Here is an 18491-nt window from a genome sequence, read left to right as displayed (position 1 = left end):
ATTTTTACTACCAACGACTGAGTAATTTTACTTTAGTTTTAGTTATACAGTCGCATAACTATTCTTAGTAAAATTTCTTCCACTGTGCATTAGTCCGGATATGAAAACCTGACATAAACCATATTTTACCGCAGTATATGACAACATGTGGCACATTTTGCTACTTCAAAGAGAGTAATTTTACTTTGGTTTTATTGTTGTTGCATTATACAGTAATTCTTGGAAAAATTCTATTCACTTTATATTAAAATATAAAAAAATACAACAGAAAACATACATTTACTTCAATATAGAACAATGTCTGGCACATTTTTAATACTAAAAAGACAGTAATTTTACTTTAGTTCTATTTAGTTGTATTATATAGTAGTGAACTATTCCTTTAATTCATTTCCTACTCGCCTCGAGTCACAAAACAAGTCTTACAATTACAATTAGAACTTCTGGCATGATTGCTTTTAACTTTGAATGGAGGTTTTCACGGTATCGACATAATTTTGTGAATTAACCGCTCAACGAGCATTAATCAGCTGCGGCAGCCATTAGCATTTTTATTTCAATGCATTTATATAACATTTTGTTAGGTGGACAGAATCCAATCAACTCCAATTGAAATGCACTTTTATGGGGGGGGGGGGGGGGTTGTGTGTGTGTTTCTGCAAAGCTCTGCAACTATACACAGGAAGTGTTGCATGCCGGCGGCCATTCTTGTGACCCCTCCATGGCAGGGTGTGTTAGGTCATAATAATTCCGCAGGGAATGACTGCACATGGATATTATGAGTAGGGGAAAATGACACTAGGATGAATAGGAAAAGGTTGAAGGGCGAGGTAGAAGAAGGAAAGGCGGATAGGAGATAGGAGACATACAGTATGACTGAAGGGAACACGAGCAGGGAGATAAGGGAAGAGTGGATATGAAGGAAAGACGGAATAACCTGCACAAACAATAAGCATCATACCACCTCGTCTTTGCACACACACACACACACACACACACACACACACACACACACACACACACGGTAATCTCCATTCTCTAAACCCTGACACGCCTCATCGGTTCTGACAGAACTCATAGGAGGTCTGAGCCTGGCCTATCTCACATCCACACTAATGCAACACACAAATAGCTCCCTTGTCATGTTGTCAACCCCCCCCGCCCCCCCCCTGCCAAGACCACAGGAGAAAAAAAAAAAAACACTATTCAGCTTTAGGAAACAAATTAATTCACGTGTCGGGGATCACGTCACACTGTGAGCGAGCACCGAGCCTCTGACAAGAGGCGCCGTCATGGCGTCTCCTTCGTGGGTTGCGTCTTAGGAACTTGTTTGGCGAGGAGTAACTTTTTTTTTTTTGTGTGACATATTTCATCACGCCGGAAAAAAAAAAGTTACAAGGTGACACTCAGCTTAATGAAGAGCTTGGAAATGATTTTCTTTTTTTTTTTTTGGTGGGTTTGATGTCCCAGTTTTTGCATATGCATGATTATTACAAAGAATGTAAGATGTGTGGGTTTGCTGGCTTAGCATAATAAACTTCATTAATTAATGCTTTAGATTCAAACTTATGTTTGTGTATTTTGTGCTTTTTTTTGCACCACTAAAAAAGGGAGCAGCCTTAACAATGGATGGGAGTTAGCTGATCAGAAAAGTGGGAAAATTGTAAGTAGCTCATGATGTTATATTTGTAAATTAATCATTATTTTGATGTAAACAATTGGGGTTGTCTGATATTGTTATTTTTTTGGGGGCTGAAAACCGATATGCCAATATTATTCAACTCTCAATTTCTGATTTTTTGAATTTTAAAAAAAATTTTGTAACAAAATTTTGTAATTTTCACATTTTAATACTGATATTGGGATGATAATTGTCGGGACCGATAATTATCAGACGAAAAAAATGTGTCTCCCCCATGTTTTTGTTGGGAACTGATATTTTCCCCAAACCTCCCTATGTTCTACTGCTAGCTCATGATGTTATATTTGTAATCATCATCATAATATGCCAATATTGTTCAACTCTCAATTTCCGATTTTTCAATTTTTTTTCAAATTTTTAAAAATACAAATATAAGTCATTCAGAAGACGCATTCAAACATGTTGTTATGATATGTAGTATTCTACACTGGCCACTAGGTGTCAGTAAAGTTACATTGATGGGAAAATAGCCACTGTATGAAATACCGGCCATTATAAAGGTGACTATAGGGGTGTTATTTCAGATTTAGAGGGCTCTAACGATGTTAAAAATCAGATTTTCTGTTCTCTAACTTTAAAAATATTGATTCATTATGCTTATATTGCTGTATATATATTTTATATTTTACAAATAAAACACTAAGACAAATACTGCAATATGCAATGTAAGTTATAGAAAAAGTGCAATATTTATTATTATTTATTATTTAATAATTGATTTATTATTTAATAAGAATTATATAATAATAAATAATGAATAATAAATAAAAATACTATTTATTATTATTATTATATTATAATTTATTATAATATATTTTTATTATTTTATTATAATAAATAATAAATATTATTAATTTATTATTTATTATTATGCATTTATTCTTCAATAATTATTAGTTATTATTTAATAATCATTATTTAATAATTTATTAATTATAAATAATTCTAAATAATTATCATTAAACAAAACTGAGCATAAATAATAATAAATAATACATATTATTTATTATTTATTATTTATTATTTATTATTTATTATTTATTATTTATTATTTATTATTTATTATTTATTATTTATTATTTATTATTTATTATTTATTATTTATTATTTATTATTTATTATTTATTTCACACGTTTAATCTCAACAAAACAACTATAAACTTAAAAAATAATAAGCCGATTAAATAATGCTGGCAACCTACAGTTTTGAAAGCTGCACAACAAACCATGCATCACGCATAAACGCTAAATATTAGTAAATATTAGTTTGCATAACCACCACTTCCATTGCAAATTTCATATTTACTCCAAAATAGAAACTTGGAAATGATTCCAAGGTTTTTGCTGTGTGGAGCACGCCATCGATGAAAGAATGATGAAAGAAGGATATGAGTTATTGGAGCGTTGTTCCTCACCTCGAGTGCAGAAAGGGCCGTCATAAGCAGTGGCGTCGCAGTCGCACAAGTAGCCGTTGTACTTCTCCACACACTTCCCCCCGTTACGACAGTACATCCCATAACTGGTGCAGTGGCCTTGGCAACCGGGCTTGACCCCCGGCGTGACTTTGGCCCTCTCCTCCAGATCCAGCGTGACGCCGTTCATCCGCAGGGCTCGGATGCAACCCAGGAAGCCCCTCTGACCCCCCGCGGCACCTATGGCGGAAACGGAACTTGGAAGTCAGGGGGGTCAGAAAAGTCCGAAATCTCTTTGAAAAATATTTCCATAGTCCCGCCTTGAGGAAAACCACAACCGTTATGTGAACGTCTCCAACTGGGGCGCAGTTCTTGATGCAACCTTCATATGCTTTGATTCGCCGCTAATTAGTGGAGCCTAATGTGCGCAGAATTTTAATCTTATTTTAATCTTATTTTAATCTTTTAAATGGTTATAATCTGATATCAACTTATATCACATTTTAATACTGATATCGGGATGATAATTGTCAGGACCGATAATTATCAGACAAAAAAAATGTGTCTCCCCTTTTTTTAGTTGGGAACTGATATTTTCCCCAAACTTCCCTATGTTCTACTGCTAGCTCATGATGTTATATTTGTAATCATCATCATAATATGCCAATATTGTGATATTGCCGATATTGTTCAACTCCCAATTTTTTAATTTTTTTTCCAAATTTTTGTAACAAAATTTAGTAATTTTTGTAACATGACACATATGTGTTGTATACAGAATTTTAATCTTATTTTTAATCTTTAAAACGGTTATAATCTGATACCAATGTCAACTTATATCACATTTTAATATTGATATCAGGATGATAATTGTCGGGATGATAAAAAAAAAACTTAAAATTTTTTTCTTGTTGGGAGCTGATATTTTCCCAAAACTTCCTTATGTTCTACTGCTGAATACTAAACAACGAAAAAAGGTAGAAATGGTCTAAAATGGCTGGTACAGGCGGTCAGAAAAGTCCGAAATCTCATTTTCGCATTTTTTTCAAATTTTTGTAACAAAATTTTGTAGAATTTTAATCTTATTTTAATCTTTTAAACGGTTATAATCTGATACCAATGTCGACTTATATCACATTTTAATACTGATATCGGGATGATAATTGTCAGCATGATAAAAAAAAAACTTTTTAAATTTTTTTTGTTGGGAACTGATATTTTCCCAAAACTTCCTTATGTTCTACTGCTGAATACTAAACAACAAAAAAAGGTAGAAATGGTCTAAAATGGCTGGTACAGGTGGTCAGAAAAGTCCGAAATCTCATTTTCGCATTTTTTTCAAATTTTTGTAACAAAATTTTGTAGAATTTTAATCTTATTTTAATCTTTTAAACGGTTATAATCTGATACCAATGTCGACTTATATCACATTTTAATATTGATATCTGGATGATAATTGTCGGGACGATAAAAAAAACCTTTTTTAAATTTTTAGTTGGGAACTGATATTTTCCCAAAACTTCCTTATGTTCTACTGCTGAATACTAAACAACGGAAAAAGGTAGAAATGGTCTACCTTTTTCCATAGTCTTGAAGCAACCTTCATCTGCTTTGATTCGCCGCTAATTAGTGTAGCCTAATGTGCACGCGTATGTAGATTGATTCCCGGACCAATGCGAGCCACATACTAAACACATTAAACAACATGAGCATTCATTGTTAAGCCTCGGGGCGCCCGAACTATCCATCCGGTGTCCTTTTGGCCTTGCATTATTACTGTCTAACTACTCATTAACATGGACACACTCGGGGCGTTAGCTTGATTGATATGTGCCTTAATGACTACAGCTAATAAACACAATCATAAAGCTACACCCACAGGTATAGATTTAAAGGGCAATCGCAGTAAACACAATGCTATGCCGCTAACAAGAGCCGAAGGGCATTTTAGATATTAAAATCTCTCAGTTGCATTACAAATATAATGCAATGTATTGGGAAATATATTTCCATATATGGGATCTTATTTATATTTTCCAATATATTGCAATATATGCATAGATCATATATGTGTATATATTGATACATAAAAAATAAAAAATAAATATAAAAAATAAATATAAAAAATACAAAAAAATAAAAAAAATATAAAAAAATATCTTGCGATCAAGACCAAAAAAGGACTATATTTATATATATTTTATTTTATATTATTATATACAGAATTTTAATCTTTAATCTTTTAAACGGTTTTAATCTGATTCCAATATCAACTTAAAACACATTTTAATATTGATATCGGGATGGTAATTGTCGGGACCGATAATTATCAGACAAAAAAAATGTGTCTAAAAAATAAAAAAATAAAAAATAAAAAATAAAAAATAAAAAATAAAAAATAAAAAATAAAAAATAAAAAATAAAAAATAAAAAATAAAAAAATAAAAATATCTTGCGATCAAGACCAAAAAAGGACTATATTTTTACATATATAAAATTGCATATAATTTGGCATATATAAACTCATATATCATATATTTGGATTTAATATATTTCAATATATTGAAAGCGGCAATCATTTGTATTATTCTGCAATATATTGCCATATATTACATGAATATATAATATATAAAAATATATTATTCCATGTATTTATAATATATAATGTATTGGAAAATATAATGGAAAAATAATATATTATAATACAATACAATATATTTAAAGTAATATATTGATAAATATATTTTCTTTTCGTAACACTCCGATGTAAAGATGCGTGTTGCATGCATGCATTATTCATGTTCGATTTCCCGATTCTGCATCCACTGAGCACCACCACCAAGGATTTGGCTCTCGCTAACACTTGTTAATGAATCTATCCTGTCCTGCTGCTTGGCTGGAGGGTTCCGCCACCTGTTTACCTCGTTTCTAACTAGTCTTTAATTAAAGTGACACGCGGCTCCGAGCCCAATAGAGAATAGAGTGGACACGCGCAGACAGACACACAACCTGGGTGTCAATATTGGCTCATTATATTCTAATGAATGAGGGGACAGTCAATACTGGAAGGCAGCTTTTCGCATTATAATCCTATTAATATGGTAATAAACCACATTAAAATTATTATTATTTTAAATAATGAAAACTAGTAATTTACACATTTGGAATTTTTTTTTTTTTAAAGATTTTGGTGTTCAGAATAGTAAAAAAATACAACCCATTGAAGTATGTGAGCTCATTTACATTAATAAGGGCATGCATTTTTGCACAGGAAACAGCATTTCCCATAAAATGCTAATAAAAAAATATCATGACTGTCTACATATTATTTTTAATATTTTTACGACTTGCAATTTCATAACATCTCTATTTAATTAACCATTATTCTAAAATAAAATAAAATAAAATAAAATAAAATAAAATAAAATAAAATAAAATAAAATAAAATAAAATAAAATAAAATAAAATAAAATAAATTTCAATTCCAAATAAAATAACAAAATAAAAACATGAAAATGAAAATAAAAATAGGCTCCAGCATACCCCTGTGCCAATAATGAGGATAAGCAGCATAGAAAATAAAAATAAAAATAAAAATAAAAATAAAAATAAAAATAAAAATAAAAATAAAAATAAAAATAAAAATAAAAATAAAAATAAAAATAAAAATAAAAATAAAAATAAAAATAAAAATAAAAATAAAAATAAAAATAAAAATAAAAATAAAAATAAAAATAAAAATAAAAATAAATTATTATTAATGTTATTAAATATTATTTCAAATAAAAATAAAATAACAAAATAAAAATACCCACAAAGTAAAATTAAATCAAACCTCTTGTTGTAGTAGTAATAATTTAAGAAAAAATCTCTAATTATTGCCTGCTTTCAAATAACATCTTGCCCTATTTGGGTAAATAAACACCCCTGCTATAATTAATAGGTAACAATATCATTAATAATAATCTGAATGATTACAAAATTTTGGTAAATGGTAAACAAAACTAAAAACAAAACAACTAATTCATTGTTATTCATCAAATATAGAAGAGACTTAACGGTCATCGCCTTGGCGTTTCACTGCATGAAAAATATATTTGTATGCTGAAACGAGGGGGTGAGGGGTTGTTAAAGTGCAGAATGAATCAAAACAAGTACGAATGCAAGCACTCATTAATCCTCACTGATGTTAAAACTCAGCAGCCGCAGATAAAGATGCGTCAGAACGGCAGGTGAGATCCCAGTTGGAGCGTCTAACTCTCATTCAGCGCCACCGAGACATTTTATTACACTCATCAAATGTTACCTACTGTCTTGGCAGGTGTGTGAGGCTGGTTTCCCTGTGACGGGCGGTGGTGGTGTGGGGTGGGGGCAGTGGGGGTTGCGGCATGCATGCATACATGCAGGAAGTGGATCCATTTCGACAGAAGCCAGAAAAAGAAAAGCAAAACACAAGAAAACTGAACGAAAGCATGCATAAATCATATTAAAAGACACCGACAACACAGATGGTTAACCCTTAGATGCATAAGTGGGTCAAAAATGACCCGGTCAGGTTTTTTTCTTGAAATATCTTCATAATGAAAAATTGTTAAAAAATTTCATATTCTAGGTATTCCTAAAAAAACATATTTTTGATACCATGCCATTCACATTTTTAACTTATCTTTTGTACATTTTAAGAAATTTTAGTTTTTGTGTTACTACCCCAACTTTCCATAAGTGGGTCAAAAATTACCCAGTCAGGTTGTTTTCTTGAAAAATATTGGTAATGAAAAATTGTTATTATTTCATATTCCAGGTATTCCTCAAAAAACATATTTTTGATATCATGCCGTTAACATTTTTAACTTATCTTTAATATATTTTAAGAAATTTTAGTTTTTGTGTTACTACCCCAACCTTCCATAAGTGGGTCAAAAATGACCCGGTTAGGTTGTTTTCTTGAAATATCTTTGTAATTAATTTTTTTTAATAATTTCATATTCCAGGTATTCCTCAAAAAACATATTTTTGATATCATGCCATTTACATTTTTAACTTATCTTTAATATATTTTAAGAAATTTTAGTTTTTGTGTTACTACCCCAACTTTCCATAAGTGGGTCAAAAATGACCCGGTCAGGTTGTTTTCTTGAAATATCTTTGTAATTAATTTTTTTTATCATTTCATATTCCAGGTATTCCTAAAAAAAAACATATTTTTGCTATCATACCATTCACATTTTTAACTTACCTTTTATAAATTTTAAGAAATTTTAGTTTTTCTGTTACTACCCCAACCTTCCATAAGTGGGTCAAAAATGACCCGGTCAGGTTGTTTTCTTGAAAAATATTGGTAATGAAAAATTGTTATCATTTCATATTCCAGGTATTCCTCAAAAAACATATTTTTGATATCATGCCATTCACATTTTTAACTTTTATAAATTTTAAGAAATTTTAGTTTTTGTGTTACTACCCCAACCTTCCATAAGTGGGTCAAAAATGACCTGGTCAGGTTGTTTTCTTGAAATATCTTCATAATGAAAAATTGTTATCATTTCATCTTCCAGGTATTCCTCAAAAAACATATTTTTATGTCATGACATTAACATTTTTAACTTTATCTTTTATACATTTTAAGAAATTTTAGTTTTTGTGTTACTACCCCAACTTTCCATAAGTGGGTCAAAAATGACCCGGTCAGGTTGTTTTCTTGAAATATATTTGTAATGAACATTTTTTATAATTTCATATTCCAGGTATTCCTCAAAAACATATTTTTGATATCATGCCATTCACATTTTAAAATTTTATAAATTTTAAGAAATTTTAGTTTTTGTGTTACAACCCCAACCTTCCATAATTTTTGTACGGGGTCATTTTCTTTTTCAAAGATGGAAAAAAAGTGAAAAATTAAGATATTTCATTCTTGAGTGGTTCTAAATATAATACTAAATATCATTCAAATATCAATTGATTATTATTATTATTATTATTATCTGATTATTCCTAACCAAAATGGCAAAATTGGCATAAAAACGCATTGGTTCCAGTCACTTGTAGCATCTAAGGGTTAAATGAATGAAATGCGTCTGGCAACTAAAAGTTAAATGACAGAAGGCTGATGGCCTAAACGTTCACTTCAAGGCCATCGCGGCAAATGAAGCACTGTACAGTAAACACTAAAGCAATCAAAAAGCGTGATGAGGAGCATATTGACTGAACGGTGAGCGAGATGTAGATGGCACAGGAGCAGATAAGAGAGCTGTTTTGTTTTGGCTGTGAAATGCATCACGACGAGGACTCTTTTGTTTGCCCTTTATAAACAATTGATGCAATTGTTTCTATTGCGTCCCTGTTTTTCAATTTGACACAACATGGAGTCACTTGAAGAATTGTTTTCCTTGTTTTCAGTATTCAACGTTTTCCATCCAATTTAAAAAGCACCCACAGGCGTCTTTCGACTTCTTTGTGGCATTAAAGCGAACCCATCATACTTTTCCGACCAATAAATGTCATTAAATGTTGTATTATTGTGTTTAACGATGCCAAAGTTTCAGCTCAAAACACTCAGTTTCAGAGGGCGTGGTGAAAACTATTCCTTTGTGATGTCACAGAGGTGCAGGCTTCCTTATATGGTTTACAGAGATTAAAGTGGACCCATCATACTATTCCGACCAATTATCGTGTTTAACGATGCCAAAGTTTCATCTCAAAACACTCGGTTTCAGAGGGCGTGGCGAAAACTATTCCTTTGTGATGTCACAGAGGTGCAGGCTTCCTTATATGGACATAGCTGTAGGCGCTCTTTATTGAGATTATAGCGGACCCATCATACTTTTCCAACCAATAAATGTCATTAAATGTTGTATTATTGTGTTTAACGATGCCAAAGTTTCAGCTCAAAACACTCGGTTTCAGAGGGCGTGGTGAAAACTATTCCTTTGTGATGTCGATGTTGATATTTGAATGATATTTAGTATTATATTTAGAACCACTCAAGAATGAAATATCTTAATTTTTCACTTTTTTTCCATCTTTGAAAAAGAAAATGACCCCGTACAAAGAAAGCTGCCCACTGAGACCTTGACTGGATTTTAATATGTGTCAAATCGAACATAATTTACTCATTTAAAATGTATACCACAAAAATAATAACATTTTTAAATAAATTGGATAAAATGTATTCAATATAACAACAATTTTGTGTAAAATACCATTTATTATATAATGGCACATTACTTACAGACACATAGTCAATACTAATACAATATTAATTTATGTTTATTATTATGTTTTTTATTTTTATTTTTATTTTTATTTTTATTTTTATTTTTATTTTTATTTTTATTTTTATTTTTATTTTTATTTTTATTTTTATTTTTATTTTTATTTTTATTTTTATTTTTATTTTTATTTTTATTTTTATTTTTATTTTTATTTTTAATGCATTCAGAAAACTCATTCAAAGATGTGTAGTATTCTACACTGGTCACATAAGTAATTTGACTGTAATATTGGGTGAGACACACAAGCACCAGACTTTTATGGCAGGTTTGAATGATGGCACATTACTTACAGACACATAGTCGATACTAATACAATATTAATTTATGTGAACCAATTTTCGTGTCTTCTACTCGGCTTTTCTCACAGTAAAAAACAACAAATAGATCAGTTTTGCAAGTTGAAGAATAATTTTCTTTATTTTTCTTATGCTGCTGCACTTCATCCCTGTGTGGGTTTAAATGGAATTGATTAAAAATTCATGTGATTTTTAAAAATAAAAATAAAAATAAAAATAAAAATAAAAATAAAAATAAAAATGTTGGACCTACACTGTATTAAACAATTAACATCTCTATTTAATTAACCACTATTCTAACAAAAATAAAATAAAATAAACATTAATAAATTAACATTATTTCAATAACAAATAAAATAACAAAATAAAAAAATTACAATGAAAATAAAAATAGGCTCCAGCATACCCCTGTGCCCATAATGAGGATAAGCAGCATAGAAAATAAAAATAAAAATAAAAATAAAAATAAAAATAAAAATAAAAATAAAAATAAAAATAAAAATAAAAATAAAAATAAAAATAAAAATAAAAATAAAAAACATAATAATAAACATAAATTAATATTGTATTAGTATTGACTATGTGTCTGTAAGTAATGTGCCATTATATAATAAATGGTATTTTACACAAAATTGTTGTTATATTGAATACATTTTATCCAATTTATTTAAAAATGTTATTATTTTTGTGGTATACATTTTAAATGAGTAAATTATGTTCGATTTGACACATATTAAAATCCAGTCAAGGTCTCAGTGGGCAGCTTTCTTTCTTCCGGGAGATTGATAACCAGAAATAGGAACATTGTGTCCCGTCTAAGATGGCAGAAGTCATTCCTGAATTTCTTTTCCATTATTTCTTGTCACCAGTCCTGTTCTTACACACAGACGACCAATTTGGACACAGGATATACGGAAATTGAGGCGCAATATGGCGGTTTGCTGAACAGTGAAAATCGAATATTTGCTTTCACATCAGATGTCTTTTTTTTAAGGGGGGGGGGGGGGGGTAGAGAAATGGGCCATCAGCTATCAGGCTTTGGGTTACTTTGCAGCCATACTAAAAAACAAAACAAAACCGACTTTTACTTGTCTTTTACATGCATTTTGAATTGTTTTCTGCATGTAAAAAAGTAATTGCATTGTAATAATGTTCTGTTTTAATGCTTGTGGGGGTGCCTGGAAGGGATTTACATCATAGGTGTTCAAAGTGCAGTCTGGGGGCTACATTCCAAAAATATAATAAAACAAGAAAACTAAAAAAAAAAAAAACATAAAAAATAAAAAATAGCAGTAATATTACAAGAATTAAGTCAAAATATTAGCAAAAAAGTGGTAATAATAATGAGAATAATGTTAAAATATTTGGAGAAAAATGAGCAACATTTAGTAGCATAAAGTTGAAATATTAAAGAGGTTATAATGACCAACAAAACAATAAAGTTGTAATTTCTGGAAAATTAGTTTGGTGAAAAATTATAATTCTGATATAATTCTTTTAATAATAAAGTTGAAATTAAACAATGAAAACAAATAATATTAATAGAATAAAATGTCATTTTTTTACCATTTTAAATGAGAAAAAACTACAATATTATGGGAATAAAGTCAAACTATTATCAGAATAACAAGATAATATTCCAGGAAGAAATTTAACAACAATTATTTAAGAAAAAAGCTGAAATATTTGCAAAATGAAAGAAAAAATAAGAAAAAAGCAGTAGTAATTTTAAAAGAATGAAGTCAAAATATTAGCAAAAAAAAGCAGCAGCAATATTATAAGAATGAAGTCAAAATATTAGCAAAAAAATTGTAAAAAATAATGAGAATAATGTTAAAATTTTGGGAGTCAAATTAGCAACATTTAGTAGCATAAAGTTGAAATATTAAAGAGGTTATTATGACCAACAAAACAATAAATTTATCATTTTTGGGAAATTAGTTTGGAGGAAAAAAAATATAATTCTGATATAATTCTTATAATATTAAAGTTGAACATAAACTTAAACAAAACAAATAATATTAATTGAATGAAATGACAATTTTTTAAAATCTTAAATAGGAAAAAACTACAATATTATGGGAATAAAGTCAAACTTTTATAGCAAGATAATATTCCAGGAAGAAATTTAATTATCATATGATTATTTAAGAAAAAAGCTGAAATATTTGCAAAATTAAAGAAAAATGAAGAAAAATACTAATGACAATTTTTTTCACTTCCAACAAAACTGAGATGCATTTAAAAATGTGTCTTAAATTAAAATATGTGAGCATCATTTCATTTTTGGAAAAAAAAAGTTTGGACATTCCTAATTTATATGCTTTCCTATGGGAAAAATAATTTTTATTATTCATTTTTTTAAAATTCTCTATCGCTTCCGACTTCCCGAGGACGAGCGTGCGTCCACGTGTGATTAAATATGAAACCCCGACATGATTGCGAGGGCTGGATTAGCATGAAATGAATCAGCGGTGGTGGTGTTAAGTTGGACTGAAGCCACTTAGAGAATTTCCACTGAAGGCTTTAGCTTAAACCCCCCCCCCCCCCCAAAAAAAAGCAATTCTTGTCAGACTTACCCACGTAGAGCTGGCTGAACAGTTCTAACCGTGTGTGGCCCTGAGCGGGGGCCGGCCGAGAGGCCCGGTAGGTTTGGTCCAGCTGGAGGACCGCCTCCTTGACGTTGCGCTCGGCCATGACGCGATGCCACTGGTCGTCGTTGAGAGGCGTGGCCGAGTTCACCGTTAACTCCACGGGACCGTTTCCCACGTCGAAGGAGAAGGAGACTACTTGAGGTGCTGCAATGAGGGAAAGAATGGACTGAGGTCAAAGGTCGAGATGAAGATAAGATATGTCTTCATCAGTCTCGCAAGGGGAACTTCCAGCCTTACAAAAAACACACAAGAAGCCCACCCTGTAGTAGGATTCCTTATTTATAAACAGAATATTTCTCTAAATAGGGTTTTAATCATTATTAGAGCCCTCTAAATGTAAAATAACACCCCTATGGTCACATTAACACTCTTATTACGCCATATAGTAGCCAGTTAAGGCATATATAAGACTCATATTAAGGGAGCTAAGTGATGTGGGTGTCAACACAACTGTTGTGAGATCATGCAAACCTGCCATAAAAGTCTGGTGCTTGTGTGTCTCACCCAATATTACAGTCAAATTACTTATGTGACCAGTGACCAGTGTAGAATACTACATATCTTTGAATGAGTTTTCTGAATGCATTAAAAATAAAAATAAAAATAAAAATAAAAATAAAAATAAAAATAAAAATAAAAATAAAAATAAAAATAAAAATAAAAATAAAAATAAAAATAAAAATAAAAATAAAAATAAAAATAAAAATAAAAATAAAAATAAAAATAAAAATAAAAATAAAAATAAAAATAAAAATAAAAATAAAAATAAAAATTTTGGACCTACACTGTATTAAACAATTAACATCTCTATTTAATTAACCATTATTCTATCAAAAAATAAAATAAAATAAAATAAACATTAATAAATTAACATTATTTCAATAACATATAAAATAACAAAATAAAAAAAATTACAATGAAAATAAAAATAGGCTCCAGCATACCCCTGTGCCCATAATGAGGACAAGCAGCATAGAAAATAAAAATAAAAATAAAACTAAAAATAAAACTAAAAATAAAACTAAAACTAAAACTAAAACTAAAACTAAAACTAAAAATAAAAATAAAAATAAAAATAAAAATAAAAATTAAAATTAAAATTAAAATTAAAATTAAAATTAAAATTAAAATTAAAATTAAAATTAAAATTAAAATAAATAGTCTACATATAATTAAAAAAAATTTACGACTTGCAATTTTGGACCTACACTGTATTAAACGATTAACATCTCTGTTTAATTAACCATTATTCTATCAAAAAATAAAATAAAATAAACATTAATAAAGAAACATTATTTCAATAACAAAAAAATAGACTACTGATATAGCATACTGATACCCAAAATGAGCATAAGCAGCATAGAAAATAAAAATAAAAATAAAAATAAAAATAAAAATAAAAATAAAAATAAAAATAAAAATAAAAATAAAAATAAAAATAAAAATAAAAATAAAAATAAAAATAAAAATAAAAATAAAAATAAAAATAAAAATAAAAATAAAAATAAAAATAAAAATAAAAATAAAAATAAAAAAATAAAAAAAATAAAAATAAAAATAAAAATAAAAATAAAAATAAAAAAACAAAAACAAAAACAAAAACAAAAACAAAAACAAAAATAAAAATAAAAATAAAAATAAAAATAAAAATAAAAATAAAAATAAAAATAAAAATAAAAATTAAAATTAAAATTAAAATTAAAATTAAAATTAAAATTAAAATTAAAATTAAAATTAAAATTAAAATTAAAATTAAAATTAAAATTAAAATTAAAATTAAAATTAAAATTAAAATTAAAATTAAAATTAAAATTCAATAAAGTCAGAGACACTACCTATAAAAGCTCACATGGGTGACCTTTGCAGACACTGCAAAGTGAGTGATTTTATTTGACAGAGATATGCCTTTATTCGTCCCACAAGGGGAAATTTTAGATTTCCTTTTCAAACCAGGAAGGGAAAAATTGGCACAACAAGAGGAGAGGGGAAAAAAAATAATTAATTAAACTAATTAAACTCCTTATGGAGGAACTATTAAAAAACCTCAGCATACATTTGCACAAGTAAACACATTTTTACACAACATGAACACAAGAGTAAAAAGACGCAAAAATGTTAAAAATGCTACTTAAAACTTTGCCTGTCGAGTTAATACAGGTTGTATTTTGACCCCTAAAAACCCCCCGCCCCCCAACACCACGTTGTGTTGTATAACAGTCATCTCTCCACGTAAATTTGCGTTCAATTTCTAATCAAACGGCTCATTTATTCCACAGCCATTCATTTGCCTCGTATGGATTTCTACTCGGCGATACGTGACAGATGTGGACAAGCGCTAATCTTCACAGGTAAGGGTCGATAGACGCCAGTACGACGTAGCGCTTTATTTCTGCGTTGCTGCTGCCCGAGCGTTGGCTTGAACGACGAAGGAGGAGGAGGAGGAGAAGACAAACGATAGCGGGATTAAACGAGCAGCAAAGGAAGACAGCTAAATTTAATAGAGCAAGATGACCCTGTTTGGTTGCATGATTAATTTTCATCATGATTGTCTGTGTGTGTAATTGAAGTGGCTTGTAGTTACCCTATTATTTCAACAGGGGGTGCTGTTTTGCCTTTAAACTCCAACAGAAAACAGAGCAGTTGGCCAATTGAGTTCGAATCCTGCGAGTATTTGCGTGCTTTAGTGAACCACCTGTCTATTCCAGATGCTTGCTCACGGGGAAGCCGCTGTTTGATGCCGTTTGACCTCTCCGCAGGTTCCGGTGATCAGTCTAACGTGCGCTCACACACAAGCATGCTAATAAGGAAGGCTTAAAATTTCATAAGATAAATGCGTGTTAAATAAAATGACAGCTTCGGTTAATTTACACTTCATTTATGTTTTTATCTCCAAACTGGAACAAATCAGCAACAAGGACATTTTTGCAGCTGTTTACAATAATTGTCAAATTAAATTGTTTGAGGAAAAAGCGAGAATGAAAGGCATATTTTTCCCGTGCGGCGCCATATGGCGGGTGGCAAGTAACCACTTAACAACACGAGATGTTTCTGCTTTATTATTGCTGCATTAGATATTAAAGTGGATAATTCTATTCTAATGTAACACATCTTTGTTTGTACGATTCCAGGAGCAAATTATGAATTATGATTAAAAAAAACAGACAAGCTTGTTAATCCATTAGAAATTGCCGGAGGTCAGTCTGACTCATGGTGTCATCTTACAAACAACATTAACATCATCACACAGCAACTTAACACCCATTAGATATTAGAGCGGATAATTCTATGATGTAACCCATCTTTGTTTGTACGATTCCAGGAGCCAATTATGAATAAATAAATGCGGGAGGTCAGTCTGACTCATGGTGTCATCTTACAAACATCATTAACTTCATCACACAGCAACTTAACACCCAAAAGATAACATTCATTCATTCATTTTCTACCACTTATCCTCACAAAGGTGCTGGAGCCTATCCCAGCTGTCTTCGGGCGAGAGACGGGGTAAACTCTGGACTGGTCGCCAGCCAGCCAATCACAGGGCACATATAGACAAACAACCATTCACACTCACATTCATACCTATGGACAATTTGGAGTCGCTAATTAACCTAGAATGTTTTTGGAATGTGGGAGGAAACCGGAGTACCCGGAAAAAACCCACGCATGCATGGGGAGAACATGCAAACTCCACACAGAGAATCGAACTCGGGTCTCCTAGCTGTGTGGCCTGTGTGCTAACCACTCCCCACCGTACAGCCCCAAAAGGTACCAAGGATATATAAACTACATGTACCGATACAAGTTTACAGCAGCTATTTTAACATCTACCATTAACATAATGCAAACGGGGGGTGGGGGGGCATGCCCTTTAAGGGGTGTTGCTGAAAATAATTTCATCTCCAAAAGTTCATTGGAGGACAAGCAACATACGTAGATTGGTGGCGCTGCAATACAATGCTACAGAGAGAGCCAGAGGAGCACAGAGCACAGAGGGAGGCTGACGTCACTGCAGCTTCTCAATGAATAGTCAATCAGACGTTTGTTTAGATATTTTGACCTGTCACAAAGAAAAACAATATTTGTGTCAAAGTAAAAGTTATTGTATGCTAACCAGAAAATGCTAATTTTTGGTGTATATTTTTGATGTAATATTTTTGATTTTTATTTTTATTTGATTTGATTGATTTAACCGAAAAACATGCAAACTGGGGTGGACACTTTTTTTTTTACGTTCAAGGTACTCAAATCATTGTTACCACATTTACCTACTGATGATGTAACACCAAGAGGGGGTTGGGTAGATACTTCAACATGGTTAAAGAAGAACCCAGAATCGAACCAGAGCCACCCTACCCCATTAGTCCAGTTCTTTCGAACCAAAGAAAACCAATAATGGACGAAGATAGAAAAAAAAACCCAAAACAAGAATCCAACCTGTCAGTACCGTCTCTATTTGTCTTTGGATATGAAGGCAAAAGGAGCCAAGCACCAAAAACAATGAAACTGGTCTTCCTGGCTGCTTCTGACTCACTGGAGCACACATCAACAATCCTAATTTGGATAAGCACCAAATTGTACACCTTCATCCATTGCCACTTCCTGTTTTTGGCTGGGTTTTTTATCATGATGGTGAAATGCAGCGAGAATAGTAGGAAAATAAAAACACAGGATCCACGCTGACATTTAATAAGCCCGTACCCCCCACCCCCCGTGAAGAGGTCCCGTGTCATCCCACTCACATAGCTATGAACACATGACCTCTTTGGTTGAGGTAATAATGAAAGCTATTGCCTTCTTATGAGTTAATTAAATGCAAGATTTCATAAATGTTATTAATTTTATTTGACCTGATTCTTTTTATTTATTGTTTCTCGTTCATTATTTCTTGAGGCTATTAATTTTAATATTTTTTTTAATTCATCAACACAATTTTCTATATTTAAAAAAATGACTTTGATCCATCCTTGTCTTAAATGTATCAATTTCATAATTTCATAATATTTAGTCAATAAAATTAAAATATTAACATTTTTTAAAATCACATTTTTTAAATTCAATTTAAATTAAATTAAATTTAAAAAATGTGATTTTAAAAAATGTTAATATTTTTTAACATTTTTTTAATTAAATATATATTTAGTATATATATA

At 30.5% G+C, this 18491-nt stretch overlaps 1 protein-coding gene across 2 annotated transcripts in view; it reads right to left on the bottom strand.

The window, feature by feature from the left end:
- Positions 1-18491, bottom strand: part of cntnap2a (contactin associated protein 2a) — a 341582-nt gene that overhangs the window by 29648 nt on the left and 293443 nt on the right. Inside the window, exons 19-21 of one of the 2 annotated variants that reach the window (XM_058059946.1) lie at positions 13264-13482; positions 7425-7454; positions 3118-3354 (exon numbers count right to left, since the gene is read on the bottom strand). In XM_058059946.1, the coding sequence (XP_057915929.1) occupies positions 3118-3354; positions 7425-7454; positions 13264-13482 (486 nt within the window). The remainder of the gene's footprint in view (positions 1-3117; positions 3355-7424; positions 7455-13263; positions 13483-18491) is intronic. The other variant, XM_058059947.1, reaches the window with a different exon arrangement.

The sequence above is a fragment of the Doryrhamphus excisus genome, chromosome 21 (genome assembly GCF_030265055.1).
Source record: "Doryrhamphus excisus isolate RoL2022-K1 chromosome 21, RoL_Dexc_1.0, whole genome shotgun sequence".
Classification (NCBI taxonomy): domain Eukaryota; kingdom Metazoa; phylum Chordata; class Actinopteri; order Syngnathiformes; family Syngnathidae; genus Doryrhamphus; species Doryrhamphus excisus.
The sequence above is the reverse complement of the archived record's forward strand: the minus strand, read 5'-3'. Positions and strand labels throughout refer to the sequence as shown.